The following is a 13,727-nucleotide window of genomic DNA, read 5'->3' as shown; positions in this document are numbered from 1 at the left end:
TTGTCGCAGTCCATTGGCTACTGCGAATGGTATTTCACAAATGTATTATTTACTAGCACCAAGCCTGGCCGAGGTTCTTTCATTCTAAAGCAGAAGAGGCTGGTTCTCAGCAACCGCATGAAGTTTTGATTCTACCGACCTGGCAGAAGGCAGAAGTGCGTGTAGATGAAGTTTGGATGAAACCGGCCAAAAAGTGTGGAAACGCACAACATTTACGCACTCCGACAGACGGACACGCGCAATGACAAACTGCAATTTATTAATATAAGTTAGTCAACCATGTTTGTCGAGTACGTATGTCTAATCATGCATATATCTAAGTTGCTACTAGTTACACGTACTTCGAACTTGACCACACGAGCACGGAATTTTGCTACAAGAGCTGCTTGTGGGTGCTAGCAGATCCTCGGTTGTACCACCAACTAAAAATATCTTACATGAGCCACTGTTAAATTTCAAGCGAGCCCGTGTTAATAGCGTAGAAGTATTCTCACTGTAACTGCTTTAGCCTGCTTTCTACCGTAATAAGGTAGCATAGTTACTATATTTGGTTCAGTGACCAGAAATTTGGTTTTTCAATTGTTATCACAAACAAAGATGGCTGCTGGCGTCGCGTAATTTCACTTAACTAATATTATTTATTTACTATTACTATTTATTTATTACTAGTATTTATTGTTTGCCACACGATCTAATTTTGTTAAATGGTAGACTGGTGATAATAAAGCTGTAATTTCAATTACTTTATAGTTTTAACAATATATATATATATATACACAGTGAAACTCGGATAACTCAAACTTCAAGGGACCGAGCAAAAGTGTTCGAGTTATTAGAGCGTTCAAGTTATCAGGACAGTCATAAGTGCACGTATACATATATTGTGTATGTACATATACAAACTATATATAAATAAAAAGCATAGATTGCTTGTTGCAAGTTAAAGGGTCTCTCGTGTGAAGTTTTAAATATTTTTAATCAGAAAGTATAGATATTTTTTATCACTTGAGATTTGTTTGTTGTTTTAGGTGATGTGACTGCCAGGATGAAAAAATACATACGTATTTTTCTACCGAGCGTTTTAACCAAGATCAATTTTGCAGTAAGTCAGTTATTACAAAACTGCTTTACTATTAAAAGCCCATTATCAATTTTGCCGATTTTACTTCAAATTTATCCGAATTTTACCTCGCTTTTCTTGCTTTCGGAGGGTTATCGCTAAGCGGATGTTTGGTAAAATTTGATTTTTGCAAACCTTTAGAAGTCGTTAATGAAAATATTTTGCCGATGTTGGTAATAACGAGGCCTAAGAACTACTAAAAATCGATGTTTATCTCTATGGCTTGGAATAAAGTGATATTCTAAAGCGATAGTAACAACCGTCTCGGTAGCCGTTTGGCAAAAAACTGTTCGAGTTAACGGAGTTTCGGTCGAGTTATCTAAAGCCATTTATCATTGCATGGGAACGGACTAAACAAATACGTTGAGTTAACCGTGTTTTCGAGTTATCCGAGGGCAAGTTATCCGAGTTTCACTATATATATATATGTATAGATATATATATATATATATTTATATATATGTATATATTTATATATGTATATAAACCGTAAAACCTCTAATTGAACGCCTTTGCACTCTATTTTTCAGCCTTTTTTATCAACTTTCCCATATATTTTATCCCCACCCTCTATTATACCTCTCCTCTCATATTCTACTCTCTTATATGCAAAGAATTACCATAACCACATGCTTATCCTTCTACTCACTTTCCAAAATGGCAAAATTGTACTCACAGAATTAGCCAATGAGAAGCCAGCGATAGAAAAACACTTGGAACAAACACCAACCAACATACTAATGCCATCTGGGCAAAACATCAGCTTTGGATAGCAGTGCCTAGACCCAGTCTGCTGAACAGGTGCACCCTCCTCAGCCTTGCCTCATCAACGGACCAGCTAACAATATGAGCGCAAGATAAACACCACGTGTTCTTAGTTGTTCTCAAATAAAAAATATCCATCCATTAAAAACTTGAAGGAAATCTTTGTCGCTTGGCCAATGTTTTAGATAAGAATGTTTTGTGGATTCGTGAAAAGTATTTGCTCACAGATAGGCGCGGCCTATCTCGTAGATAGGCGTGGCCTTATCGATAATGGGTTACAATAAGCGAGTAACGTATCAGCTAGTTCACAGACTCAGAGACCTGATGTGTCTAGCAAAACAGCTACTGTTTATATCCGGAAACTACCACCTACCTTCACCTAGGCTATACCTCTAAACCAATTAGATACTTTGAGTGCAACCAGAATGCTTGATAAGTGTCTTTGAATGTGGAGATACAAGACATTCATGTAATCATGGGTAATAGGAACTTGTCAACTAGTGCAAAGTGCTGATAGGGGAGATAAGACCTTAATAGCTGTTACAGCTTTCTTATCCATGGGAACTTCCCCGACAGTCCATTACAGGTGCTAGACAATGGCTAGAAAAGAGGGATTGTCTGTGTGCAAACAAGAAGAAACCAAACTGGCTTGTTAGGAGAAGAAGATAGCGGGTAAAACTACTGTATAAGAATGACAAGACGTAAAAGGTTGTAAATTTGGAGAAAGGCAGGTCTAATAAAATATCTGCCAAACATATTTTAAACATGAAGACAAGAAAGAAGAGCATTACTGAGCTTAGAGCACAGAGAATGCAGAGGGTTAACCACCGCATTGCCATTAGCAAGTTTTGTTTGGATATGCATTTGTTTAGAAAAACATGATTTAATTATATTTTAATATTTCACACAATTAGCCTTTAAAAATTTAAGTATAGAACCTATATCAAAATATCTTGCTATGGAAATAATATTAACTATGGCTATGAATTTATAGAGCTTCGGCTTTAGGTAACACTCAGTGAATCATTGGATAGAATCCCATTGCGACACTCGCATGACCTTCAGATACTACAGGCATTAAAATAGCAGTTAAACACTATAAGATAATGCTTATGACGCCATTTTTTAAAAACACCGTCCAACCCCAACACCCGAAGTCAATCCAGTCAAAGATTGCGTTCGTAATTCAAAACCGACTTATTTCAGGAACAAATATTCCCATAAGAATGGACGATGTTTACTTCAACTGATTCTACTGCTCAATGACCACTTCGGATAATTTCATATAACATTAATCATGTGTTATATAAAGCACAAAATGTAGCATAGAAAAAAAAGCATAGAGCAATGTAAATAATTAAATGTACCGTAAGTCCTTATGCTCAAGCGGCGCGGCTTGTCGTTGGGCGCGGCTTCTGGTTCAAGGTCATAGGCCGCGGCTAAAGCCAAGTTTTTAAAACTTACGTGAGGCTCAGGGCGGCTTCTCAATAAATGCGGTCTCTGCTCAGTTCCGCGCTATAACCATAGAATCGCAGTCATGATACACTTTTATGTAAGGGATTTTGGCGACCTACTCGTTTATTTTCAAGGTCATGTTTATGGAATACTTTAGACTAACGAAGAATTTATCGCTAATGTTTAACTCACCACAGTCATAGGTTATTAAAACCGTTTCATTCTTGACCGGCATCTTTCCATCATAGAGAAGCTCTCTAACAGTGCAATAAAAATCTAGCTGAGACATGGCAAGTAAGTTCTTGATGCAAGGGTTTAGGAATTTTAATTCGAACTTGAAAGTAAAAGAAAATTTTTTTACTGACTGTACTGATGTAGCCTGTTTTCTAATTTAAGAAAACGGGGGTATAGCGAGACCCTTCTCAACACTCTCGCTCCTGAAGGGGTCAAGGATGACAAAACCTCGGTCATTAGCCACGGTCCGTGTGCATACGCGGCTTGTTGGAGAATTATTTTTTCTTTTGTGAGTCATCTGGTTTTGATCACAAGCCGCGCGGCTTGAGCATGAGGACTTACGGTAAAAAAATTATTTCAAGAAATAAATTCGGCAAAATAAATTTCATTCACAAAAGTTAAACCGATAAAACAAGCAACAAAAAGATGTTTGTAATAACCCTTCCTCTATATGTAAAAGACAGCCGCAAAGGGCAGTAGTCTTGGTGATACAGGAGATGGTGATACATGATGGAGATGGTGTCTCCATGGTGACGGAGTCACGGTGACGGAGAAGTGGCAACTCTAATGATTTTCTAAAGAACTTGTTTGAAAATATTATGTCGTGTATTTATTTTATTTTTGACTCTAATTCTAACATAATATGCTTCCTTTTCCATCACTACTGCACACTTCCCTCCGTAGTCTTCCCAGAATTTATGAGTTTAAGACTGAACAAGGAGGGCATGAAGCGCCGTCTAAGATTATTCGAATAACATATAGCCATATAATATGACGGACAACTTCATACGCATTTGTGCGTAGGGAATCCCTAGAAGATGGAGCATGACGTCAGCTGTGCATGTTTTAAGGACATCTTTCCAAAAACAATGTCTCTGTGATCTTCGATGAACATATTTGCGGAGAGTGATTTAAGGTTGGACGTTATTCCTGTCACCACCTGTTGTACCTGTCACCACCTGTTGTACCTGTCACTACTAGCGGCCTGTTTTAGGAGTTGAACCCCAACTGATGTTAACAGGTCAGGTGTACTAAATGGCAATTACTGGTATACTAAACAACTAGACTTTGAAACACTCTAGGTATTGCGGTGTCAACTATTTGACATACCTATTAATAATTTTGCGTGTTAAACCAACCGTGAGTCGAGGTTTCACTGTATACTAAGAACAAAATTAAAAGGGATACCCTGAATGTTAATAAGCATTCGCTACGGTAAGATGATATTCGCATAACAATGGTCCATGAAAATGATTAGACTACACACAAGAGCTTAGATTTACAGAACAGAGCTAAACGCTATCATCATTGAAATAAAATTACAAGTTTTTCGCAGCTGTGACATAAGATTTCTTGCTCACTTACATGATATCGCGTGGATGGTAATCCATGACAGAGTGACGCAGGTAGATTCTCTTCAGATAAACCATGGCAGTGGCCTGCAAAGAAAAAGAGCGGACAAGATAAACGTCACGTGAGAACAGAGAGGCAGCGCGTCACACGTCGAAGAGATACAATATCTAATTGGTTCATAGACTATTGTTTTTTGAATTCTTAACAAGATTTTTAACCCCCTGATGGAAGCTATGAAAGTGTTATCACCATTTACAGTTCACTCACTATGTTTCTATCATGGGGATTTGGAGTTGTGTGCCAGTTGCACTACAGTACGAGTTAAATGTTTCTATGGATATTCGCGTGATGCGTATTGGCTCCGCTGCCATGTTGAACAAAGTTAAGGAAATGTGCGCTACAAGTTATTAATTAGCGACGAGCGTGTTAGCGACGAAACTCGATTGAAAAAAGAACGGAAATAATGAAAAGGTTTAAAATTGAATAGCTAGCGCTGTGTTTCAATGTGCATCATTAGCAAGTGCTGTTTACATTATTCGCAAGCATGATGATGGATTCGATGAAGTTTTGCAAATCGCAAAACTCGCTTAGCTTGCGGATTTATGCCGTTTCCGATGCGGTCAACTTGCGGATTGGCTCATACGTTTCATGGAAACATAGTGATTGCTAGAGATGCGACATTGATATCTCCACGATTATGCCATTTGAGTTTAATCATATTGGTTATTCAACACTGCTTTATGAAAGTTAATTACAAAGCTCACACTGTGAACAAACCAATTAAAATGATCGTAACATTCTGCGACCTTCGAGTGAGCTAATATCATTTACAAAACTTTGTTCAACGTAAAGTATGCCAGCTAATATGTAAAATTGACTCTCTAAATCCAAACCAGTATTACTATATACAATAAATAATGTAAGCATATATATGCAAACTCAATTTGAATTTTACGTAAACAATGTTAAATGCTATACCAACTCTAACGCCTAAACAGAATCATACAGCTTTGTAAAAAAAGTAAAAAAAATGATAAAAATTAAAACATAAATAATAAAAAATATGTACGTTAAGTTTGTTTAGACTAAACTTAATGTGAGTTAAAGTAAACTGTGGTCTATCTCTCACCCTGTAGTCAAACATAGACATTGTTAAACCTACACAATTCATGAGTCTACAAGGTTATGTCTACAATAAAAATATTTTCTTACTAAATATCAATTTATTAATATAGTTTTTACGCAGTTCTACAAAATTTATCTGTTTTAATAATATGTGCAATTAAACCTTTTGTGAGAAGTTCTCAATCTGAAATGAATTAAATGCATTACAGTATATTCTTATAGGCGTATATCCTCCAACATACAAAGGTTTCAGCCTAATTAAATGTATTAGTGTCTTCTTAGGCAAATATATGATTCAACATACAAAGGTTTCAGCATACAATCAGATCTCAGATGGGATTAGCTTCCTATGTCACAGCTTGACTGCGCAGTTTTAACTTTTTCATAAATGGATCATGACTGGATATATATCGCGTACTCCTTAGTTACCAACGTTAAGGTGATTATCTGTAAGGAGGTCAGTTCAAACCTTGTCAAAAATGCAAGATTTTTCCTTCCTGTGAAGCGGAACTCAAGGTACTAATGAGCTGTATGACATTGTGTATGACGCGAAGTAAAGCGATATTCCAGTATTATTACTGTTAAGCAGAGAAATAAAAGTGAGACATCTACAAACTCTTGATTCGGTCTCAGAAGATGCAGGGCGCTCACCAACCACAGCTTTTCTTCCTCGTGTTTACCATCACGAGACTAACACTGGTCTGTCTCGGTTGAGCCATCATAACTCATTACCTATCAATGTCTAAGATGTTATCAACTAACCAGCACACTGGATGGCATTGGAGGTCGAAATGACTTGCAAAAGGCCCGAAGACCCCACTCATAGTGTTGTACAAGCATATCCTGTTCCGCGATTGTCAGGAAATGTTTCCGATCTGGATCTTCCTGCAATAGCCAACCAATGATCAGTCGATAATAACCGACAAGCGGGTGTAGAAAGGGAAGCTAAAAAGTTAAATATATAAAATAGCATTACAAATACTCACATGCATATGGCCACCATGTTTCTGTACATAAGCGGCATTCACCTCCTGCTTGAGGTTCTTCAGTTCGCCTTCATCAGAGAATATCCAGTTAGTCCTCTGAGTGCTCGAGGCAAACATGTTTCACGTTAATAACTGTCAAATAAATCTGAAATGGTTTACAGAAATATTTTTTAATCTTTAATCATAAAAGATAAGGTGTATACCTGAACTTAGCAGTATCAAGTCTTCCTTACATAAATTTTTGTTTTTGCATTGATAACACCACATGACGATACCTTTCATTTATTGTTTTTTTGTGACACCACATGTAAAGCATTTTTTCGATAAAAATGATTATGGACTGCTTAATAAAAATTTATGTATCGTAAAACCTCTAATTGAATGCCGTGGAACTCTATCTTTCAAACCTTCCCTCACAGAGTCACTTTTTTAGAGGTGACATTCAAATAGAGGTGGGGTTGTATTTTTCAAACAGCTCGTCAAAATTCTGGAAGATAAATTTAACCCTTTTACGGGCGAAGCAAACGTTGCCTATACTTTGCACTCTCCTTTAAGCAGAGTGAAATTAATCCTTTGTGGTTCGAGAAATACACTTAAACTCACCAACTTGTAGATCTTTGAATAACTATGCATTGGGAAGCTGAGGAATATCTCTACCAGTTGATATCTATTGCTTGCAATTAACCTCGAACGATCTTATAGCCTGCGTTGTAATTTGTGAAGCTTTCAATTTTTCATTTCATTTTAAACTTGGGACATATTTTCATTGTAGAAACATATTTAACAATTTTTCTAACAAGCTCATTGCACTCATTGATATTTTTGCTGCGGATTGCAGCCAAAACTGCCTTTTTATGTACAATAAAAAAGGAGTTATGAGCGCTGATCCATCAAAAGCTAAGGTTAGAAAACGGCAATAGTGCTATCAAATAATATGCTATAAATCTGCAAATTTTTAAGTTAGAAAAAAATAATCTATGAAATGCTACAAATATACATGTATGTTGAAGAGCAAGTGGCACAAACCAACCATATTTATAAGACATACAGAAACAAAAATTAACGTTTTTTGAACTCAAAACATTTGCATCATTTGCTCTGACAGTTGTGCTCTGATTGTCGCTTTCGTTTGGACCCATTTCATATTCTTCTGGCTGTTCAACACCTTCTACACTGTCTTATGACCTCACCTCTTAATCTTATTCACCTCTCCTGCTGAACTAGTTGATATTAGCGTGCAGAAAATTGTTTTAGCAGAGCAAAACTTACGTGTTGCTATTTGGAATGCATTTTTCGCGCAACTAAAAAACTTGGCCATGAGTAAGCTTGGTCGCGCGTGCTAAGCAGAAGCTTTTAGCCTCAAAATCGTAGTACAGATTCCATCGCATTGCTAAACCCTTTTTCACATACATCCAATTATCAAGATCATGTCAAACAAAGAACTGCTATTAGTTTGATAAAGTTATTAACTATTTCTAAGGTTCTGTTTTTAAAAGTTTTAATAAAGAAATCGTAAAGCTCTGGAATTAAACAACAGACTTCGGTACAAACAGCGACAATGAAAGAATCAACTGTTATAGGTATAACTGAGTCATTATTAGTACCAATTTGTGGATACTTTTCTACTGATCATTTGCTATTATGGGTTCGTGGAGATGAAAGATTGTCAAAGTGGCGGTCAAATAAAGGTGGCGTTCAAATAGAGGTATTACAGTACATATATATTTGACCCAGTGCTTTCCTTTTATTCCATAATTCAAAATTGTGAGTGCATACTCAACACAAATTTAAATATAATATATAGTCACAAAGATGAACTTATCGGCATGTATGTGGTCAACCCAACTCTAATAGCCTGAATTTGTTGTCTGCTAATAACGCATCACTCTGAAAACACTCCACAAATCATCACAGCAGCAAAAAGATGTCCTATCTCCAACATCATCTATGCCAGTAGAGCTAGATCAGTAAAGCATATTGAAACAATCAATCACAACTCCTTACATTTCAATTTAATTTCTATCCTAGCTTCAACTTAAATTAGTTTTTGGTTATGTTACAAATGTTCTGCATTGAGCATGAATCAAGGCGAGGTCATAAAATTGAGAGCAATAACTTTTTGGCAAAAAGATTAAAAAACACATTATTTATCATAAAACGATTTAGCTGCTCTGCATATCTGTATGCTATGCCATAGTTCTTATCCTTAAATTTACAGTTGAAAATTAGGCACAAAATTTTACCAGCAACTCAAACATTAAATTATAGAATGCTGTCTTGATCATTTTATGTAGTTGCTTTCATTATAATTAATGGTTATTTCGTTACAGAATACTACCAAGTCAAGTACCAACTGGTGAATGAACTGCTCTGAGAGGTTTCCGAAAGTTACCATAAATGACATTAGAAAAAGGTAGTTATAATCAGAGTGCAGAACTGTATAAGATGAAATATGCAGTCGATATAATTATGACACTGCAACGAAAAATCAAAATGGCTCCCTTTACAGCCATATTCTGGCGAATACTCTGTTCAATACAGGAAGAGCACTTTGAACATCAATCTTGTGCACATCGAGCCAGAAGATCATGAGAAATTTCTGCAAGTGTCTTAGACATACCATCTGTTACATTCTAGTTGAGAAACTATAGTGAGACTGGATCTCAAGTCATGGTGTAAGACTTCACCAAAGTGAAAGGTACAAATCCTAAACAAACCCTTTAAAAGTCAGCTGAATTTTACATTGTTTTTTTTACCTCCTATGATACAAACTTGTTGCATCAAAATAAACACTAATTAAACTATCTTGTTTAGACCGTCTTGTTTATTGCATAAAAAAATTAATCCTTATTCTCGATAAATGTTTTAACATTTTTAAAAAGTTGCAAATAGAAAAAGAAGTGGTCAGAATATAGAATGCTGCAAATGATAATAAAAATAACAGTTTTATAAAATTAAAAATTAAAAACAAAATTGATAGAAAGGTATAAAATGAGAGAAGTGCGATCCGGCCAGCTAGTTGTGCGGCAGACAGGTGTGAGCATATGAAAGGTGTACGGCTAAAATAAACTGGACAGCGAATAGGAAAAACTAAGTTATAACATCTTAACTGTCCAACTGTTAGTATTAGTGCTAAAACAATCATCGTTATTAAATATATAATCATAAGCAAGACTGCATTCATGAAAATGTAGGTTAAAACAGTTTCAACAAAGATCTTTATACATGATCTTTATTCTTAGCCACCTGAAATATAAATATACTAAAGGTTACTTTAGATGTACAATCAAAGATGGTCGAGCATTAGTGCACTTTATTAATATCACAAGATCCATAATCCGGACAGCACGAGTTTAGTTTTTGGTGCTTAGAACACCTTTTCTTTGCCGAATAGACTGTTTTGGTAAAAAAAAACTATTGATTACATGAATTGGGCTAACAATTCAACCTCAAAATTGAAGAAACTGAGAGATCATACACAGTTACATGAAAAGCATGAGAATTCCTGGGTCAATTGGTTCAACAGAGCTTATTTGTGATTAGACGATATAATTGAACCCATAATATTGGGCTACCTGCAAGCAGATGGTTTCCAACTAGTATTTAGCAGGTGCCTCAGAGTACAGATTCAAAACACATAAAACATTATCAGAGCACAATGTAGAGCAGCATAAGCCGAGTTTTCTGGTACTTTAGATGTCTCGCTTGCCAAAAAGACTAAAGCTAAGTAATAGTCTCCAAAGGTATCAGAAGTCAACAGTTGTATATCATTACATCCATGCTAACAACTTAACAATTACCCATTGTAGTATATGAACATTTTGAAGCAATAAAAAGCACAGGACTATGAATCACTTCTACATAAACGTTAATATAAACTCAGTATCAAGTAAATCCATCTTTTACAACAAATAAGTGAGCAAACTTCATCCACATCCCGCCAGGATTTGCTTTAGCATAAAAATATTTTAAAAGTTCTCCAACCATCTGTACTTGGAGAAACAAATGATCCTTGATAGAACATTTTGATAGGCATTTAATGAAGGTAAAGGCATTTAGCAGCATGTGGTCAATTTTTATTCAGATGTTCAGCAAGTATACTTTGATAGAATATCTAAGCTATACAGATGTATAATCAACACATCAGGTCCAGCTGGCAACTATACTCATTACTTACTTCAGTGTTCTATTATCACACTCATGAATGAAAAAATGGGAAGCAGAACCTCAAAAATCAAATCTGTTAGTGATGGCTGTAATATATGCATGTGTAGAAAAGGCAATGAGTAGGTCTATAGGTCGACTGTTTGAGATCGAATACAGGGACACTTGTCTTCAACCAAAGAGAAGCCCTGCTGACTTGATTTGGTACAGATAACTTATGTCAAATTCAAGCTTTTAGATTGGACACATATTCTGCTGACATGGCTCACAAATAATGATAGTCTGCAGGTTTGGCTTCATGTCGTGTGATAAAATTATTTGCCACGGGAGAAAACTTACTACCAGTGATGAATATTGATGGACTAAAACCTACCAAAACACTTCCACCATCAGCAGGCCACATCAGAAAACTAGCTAACAATGCTAAATATTATTTTCACTTTGTTTGCAAGACTATTAGTTATGTATTGTGAAGTACGCTGGTCTAAGTATGCTTAAAAGGAATTTTTCAATTTATTTACATGCAGTGCTCGAAATGGGGGGGGGGTACGCAGGGGTACGGCGTACCCCTAAGAAGAATTAGTGGGGGTACTCCTAGGACGCGTACCCCCTCATATAAAGTTGCTCATATCTTATTAAATGCAGTAAAATCGGAATGAAGTGAAATATTCACACAACGTTTTTTCCTTTTCTTCTCGAACTTATATTAGCTCGAGTTCATTACACCGAAAACAGTGCGCGTTTTCGGGACGAGAAAATTACGCTACTGATCTTTAATTTCTTCAGTCAATTTTTTGCTATTATAGCGGATCAACTAGATTGTTTTGCTAAAAACCTGAGAACCGATCAGTTTTCTATCAACCAACACAATCGACGGGACCCTGTGTCGGCCACCCTGTGGAATCCTCGAATAGCTTAAGCTTAATCATTGCTTGGATTCTTCTCTTGTGTTTTGGATGGTAGTTTTGAATAAATTCTTGCTTATTATACTAGTTTCTTCATTTCTTTCAATTCATAATGAAACAGCATGGGCCAATAAATAACTTCTTTAAAGGTGAGTAAGAATTAGTGACTGTCATGAATTTAGAGTCTGTATTTAAAAAAATAGTGAGTGGCTGCGCTTATCATATAATAATATTCATGGTGGCTTGGAGATGGGACTGTCTTGTGTCTGGGGTCTGTGTGGACTGTCCATAGGGTTTTTTGACTCACATCACAACCTGGAGTCTCCATAGTCATAGAGCACACAGGTTGTGCAGCTAAGCCCACTTTTAATTTCTTACTGAACACAACACAGGGTTTTAAGTTATGGAAAACATCATAATTTAGGGGCATTAATGCTAAAAAATTTTCCGGGGGAGTACGCCCTCTATTGAGAGGGCGCAGCACCTCTCTTAAACTCACCCTGTGAGCGGCGAGCAGGACCATTGGCCCTGGACACTACCTTCCTGGCATGACAGAGAGTACCCCCAAGAATCTCTCTCCACTTCAGACACTGTTTACATGAATAGGTGTCTGGCAAATTTCTTCATTTTTATTTCTTCGAAAGATTATTAAAGTTGCATATGTTGATTGAAGTGAGTTTTTAAGAACCTTAAGTGTATAATATTGAACATAACATAAACCACATACCACTTATGGCTGAACAAATCAGCACATATTCAGCTGCACAGTAATGGCGTATAGTAAGCTGACAGTAAATTTTTCTCGATACTAAAAGCCTTAAAAATGACTGCTCTGGCTGTTTTTAAAATATGTGTAATGGGGTGAGTGACACATTTATCCTTATAATAATGAAAGTATTAGTTCGTGCACAAGAGTGCGATCAAAACCAGGCTTTTTCCATACTAGTTAATCAGTAATTATTTTCAAAATCAATGATAAATGAGGATTTTGCAAAAGCCAAAAAATCCCGTGTTTCATGTGATATTTTAGATCACTACTAAGGCCTAAATAGTAATATTCACAGAGTTTCAAAAACTACCACCTCGTTCTAAAGATGTGTATATTCATCCAAACATTACTATTACGTAAGCAAACAACTATTTGCTTACGTATGTAAACAACGCCGTTTGCCAACAGAATAATCACGTTTTTGCTGAGCCCCTAACGATGCCGCTCAATTTTTTTGCTAACGAGCTAACCAAAACCAACTAAAACGTTATAAGCGTTTTGTTTTATAACCACGGCATATATAACAGGCGCATTTATTCAGCAATGGTTTCATTATAAGCTTATTTTCAGCATAGAAATGACGTTTTGCGTTGGATAATATGTGACTTGATCGTAATTTTTTATTTCTTTATTTTCAATCACCCAATACTAACGTGATAGATTATTCAGACAGACCAGTTCAAATAAGAAATGCAGTAGTAGTACAGCATACTCTTGCAACAGCAGCGGTGGTGTCATAAACGCTGATGTTGTAATCGCTAATAGCTGTCAGCTAAACTTTTTATTATGAACATTTGTTACACGTTCAAAAATAAAAAATATTTGCAATTTAAAAAAATTAAAAACACCAT

The 13,727-nt window shown here is 36.1% G+C and overlaps 1 protein-coding gene across 3 annotated transcripts in view; it reads right to left on the bottom strand.

Annotated features, from left to right (window-relative positions):
• The window catches only part of LOC137401094 (cyclin-H-like), an 82,516-nt gene that overhangs the window by 66,666 nt on the left and 2,123 nt on the right, over positions 1-13,727 (bottom strand). The window contains exons 1-4 of one of the 3 annotated variants that reach the window (XM_068087450.1): positions 13,530-13,610; positions 7,039-7,183; positions 6,815-6,937; positions 4,940-5,013 (exon numbers count right to left, since the gene is read on the bottom strand). In XM_068087450.1, the coding sequence (XP_067943551.1) occupies positions 4,940-5,013; positions 6,815-6,937; positions 7,039-7,155 (314 nt within the window). In that variant the 5' untranslated portion in view covers positions 7,156-7,183; positions 13,530-13,610. Of the gene's footprint in view, positions 1-4,939; positions 5,014-6,814; positions 6,938-7,038; positions 7,184-13,529; positions 13,611-13,727 lie in introns of those variants that run through there. The other 2 variants (XM_068087452.1, XM_068087451.1) reach the window with 2 other exon arrangements.

This window comes from Watersipora subatra, chromosome 7 (genome assembly GCF_963576615.1).
Source record: "Watersipora subatra chromosome 7, tzWatSuba1.1, whole genome shotgun sequence".
Classification (NCBI taxonomy): domain Eukaryota; kingdom Metazoa; phylum Bryozoa; class Gymnolaemata; order Cheilostomatida; family Watersiporidae; genus Watersipora; species Watersipora subatra.
The sequence above is the reverse complement of the archived record's forward strand: the minus strand, read 5'-3'. Positions and strand labels throughout refer to the sequence as shown.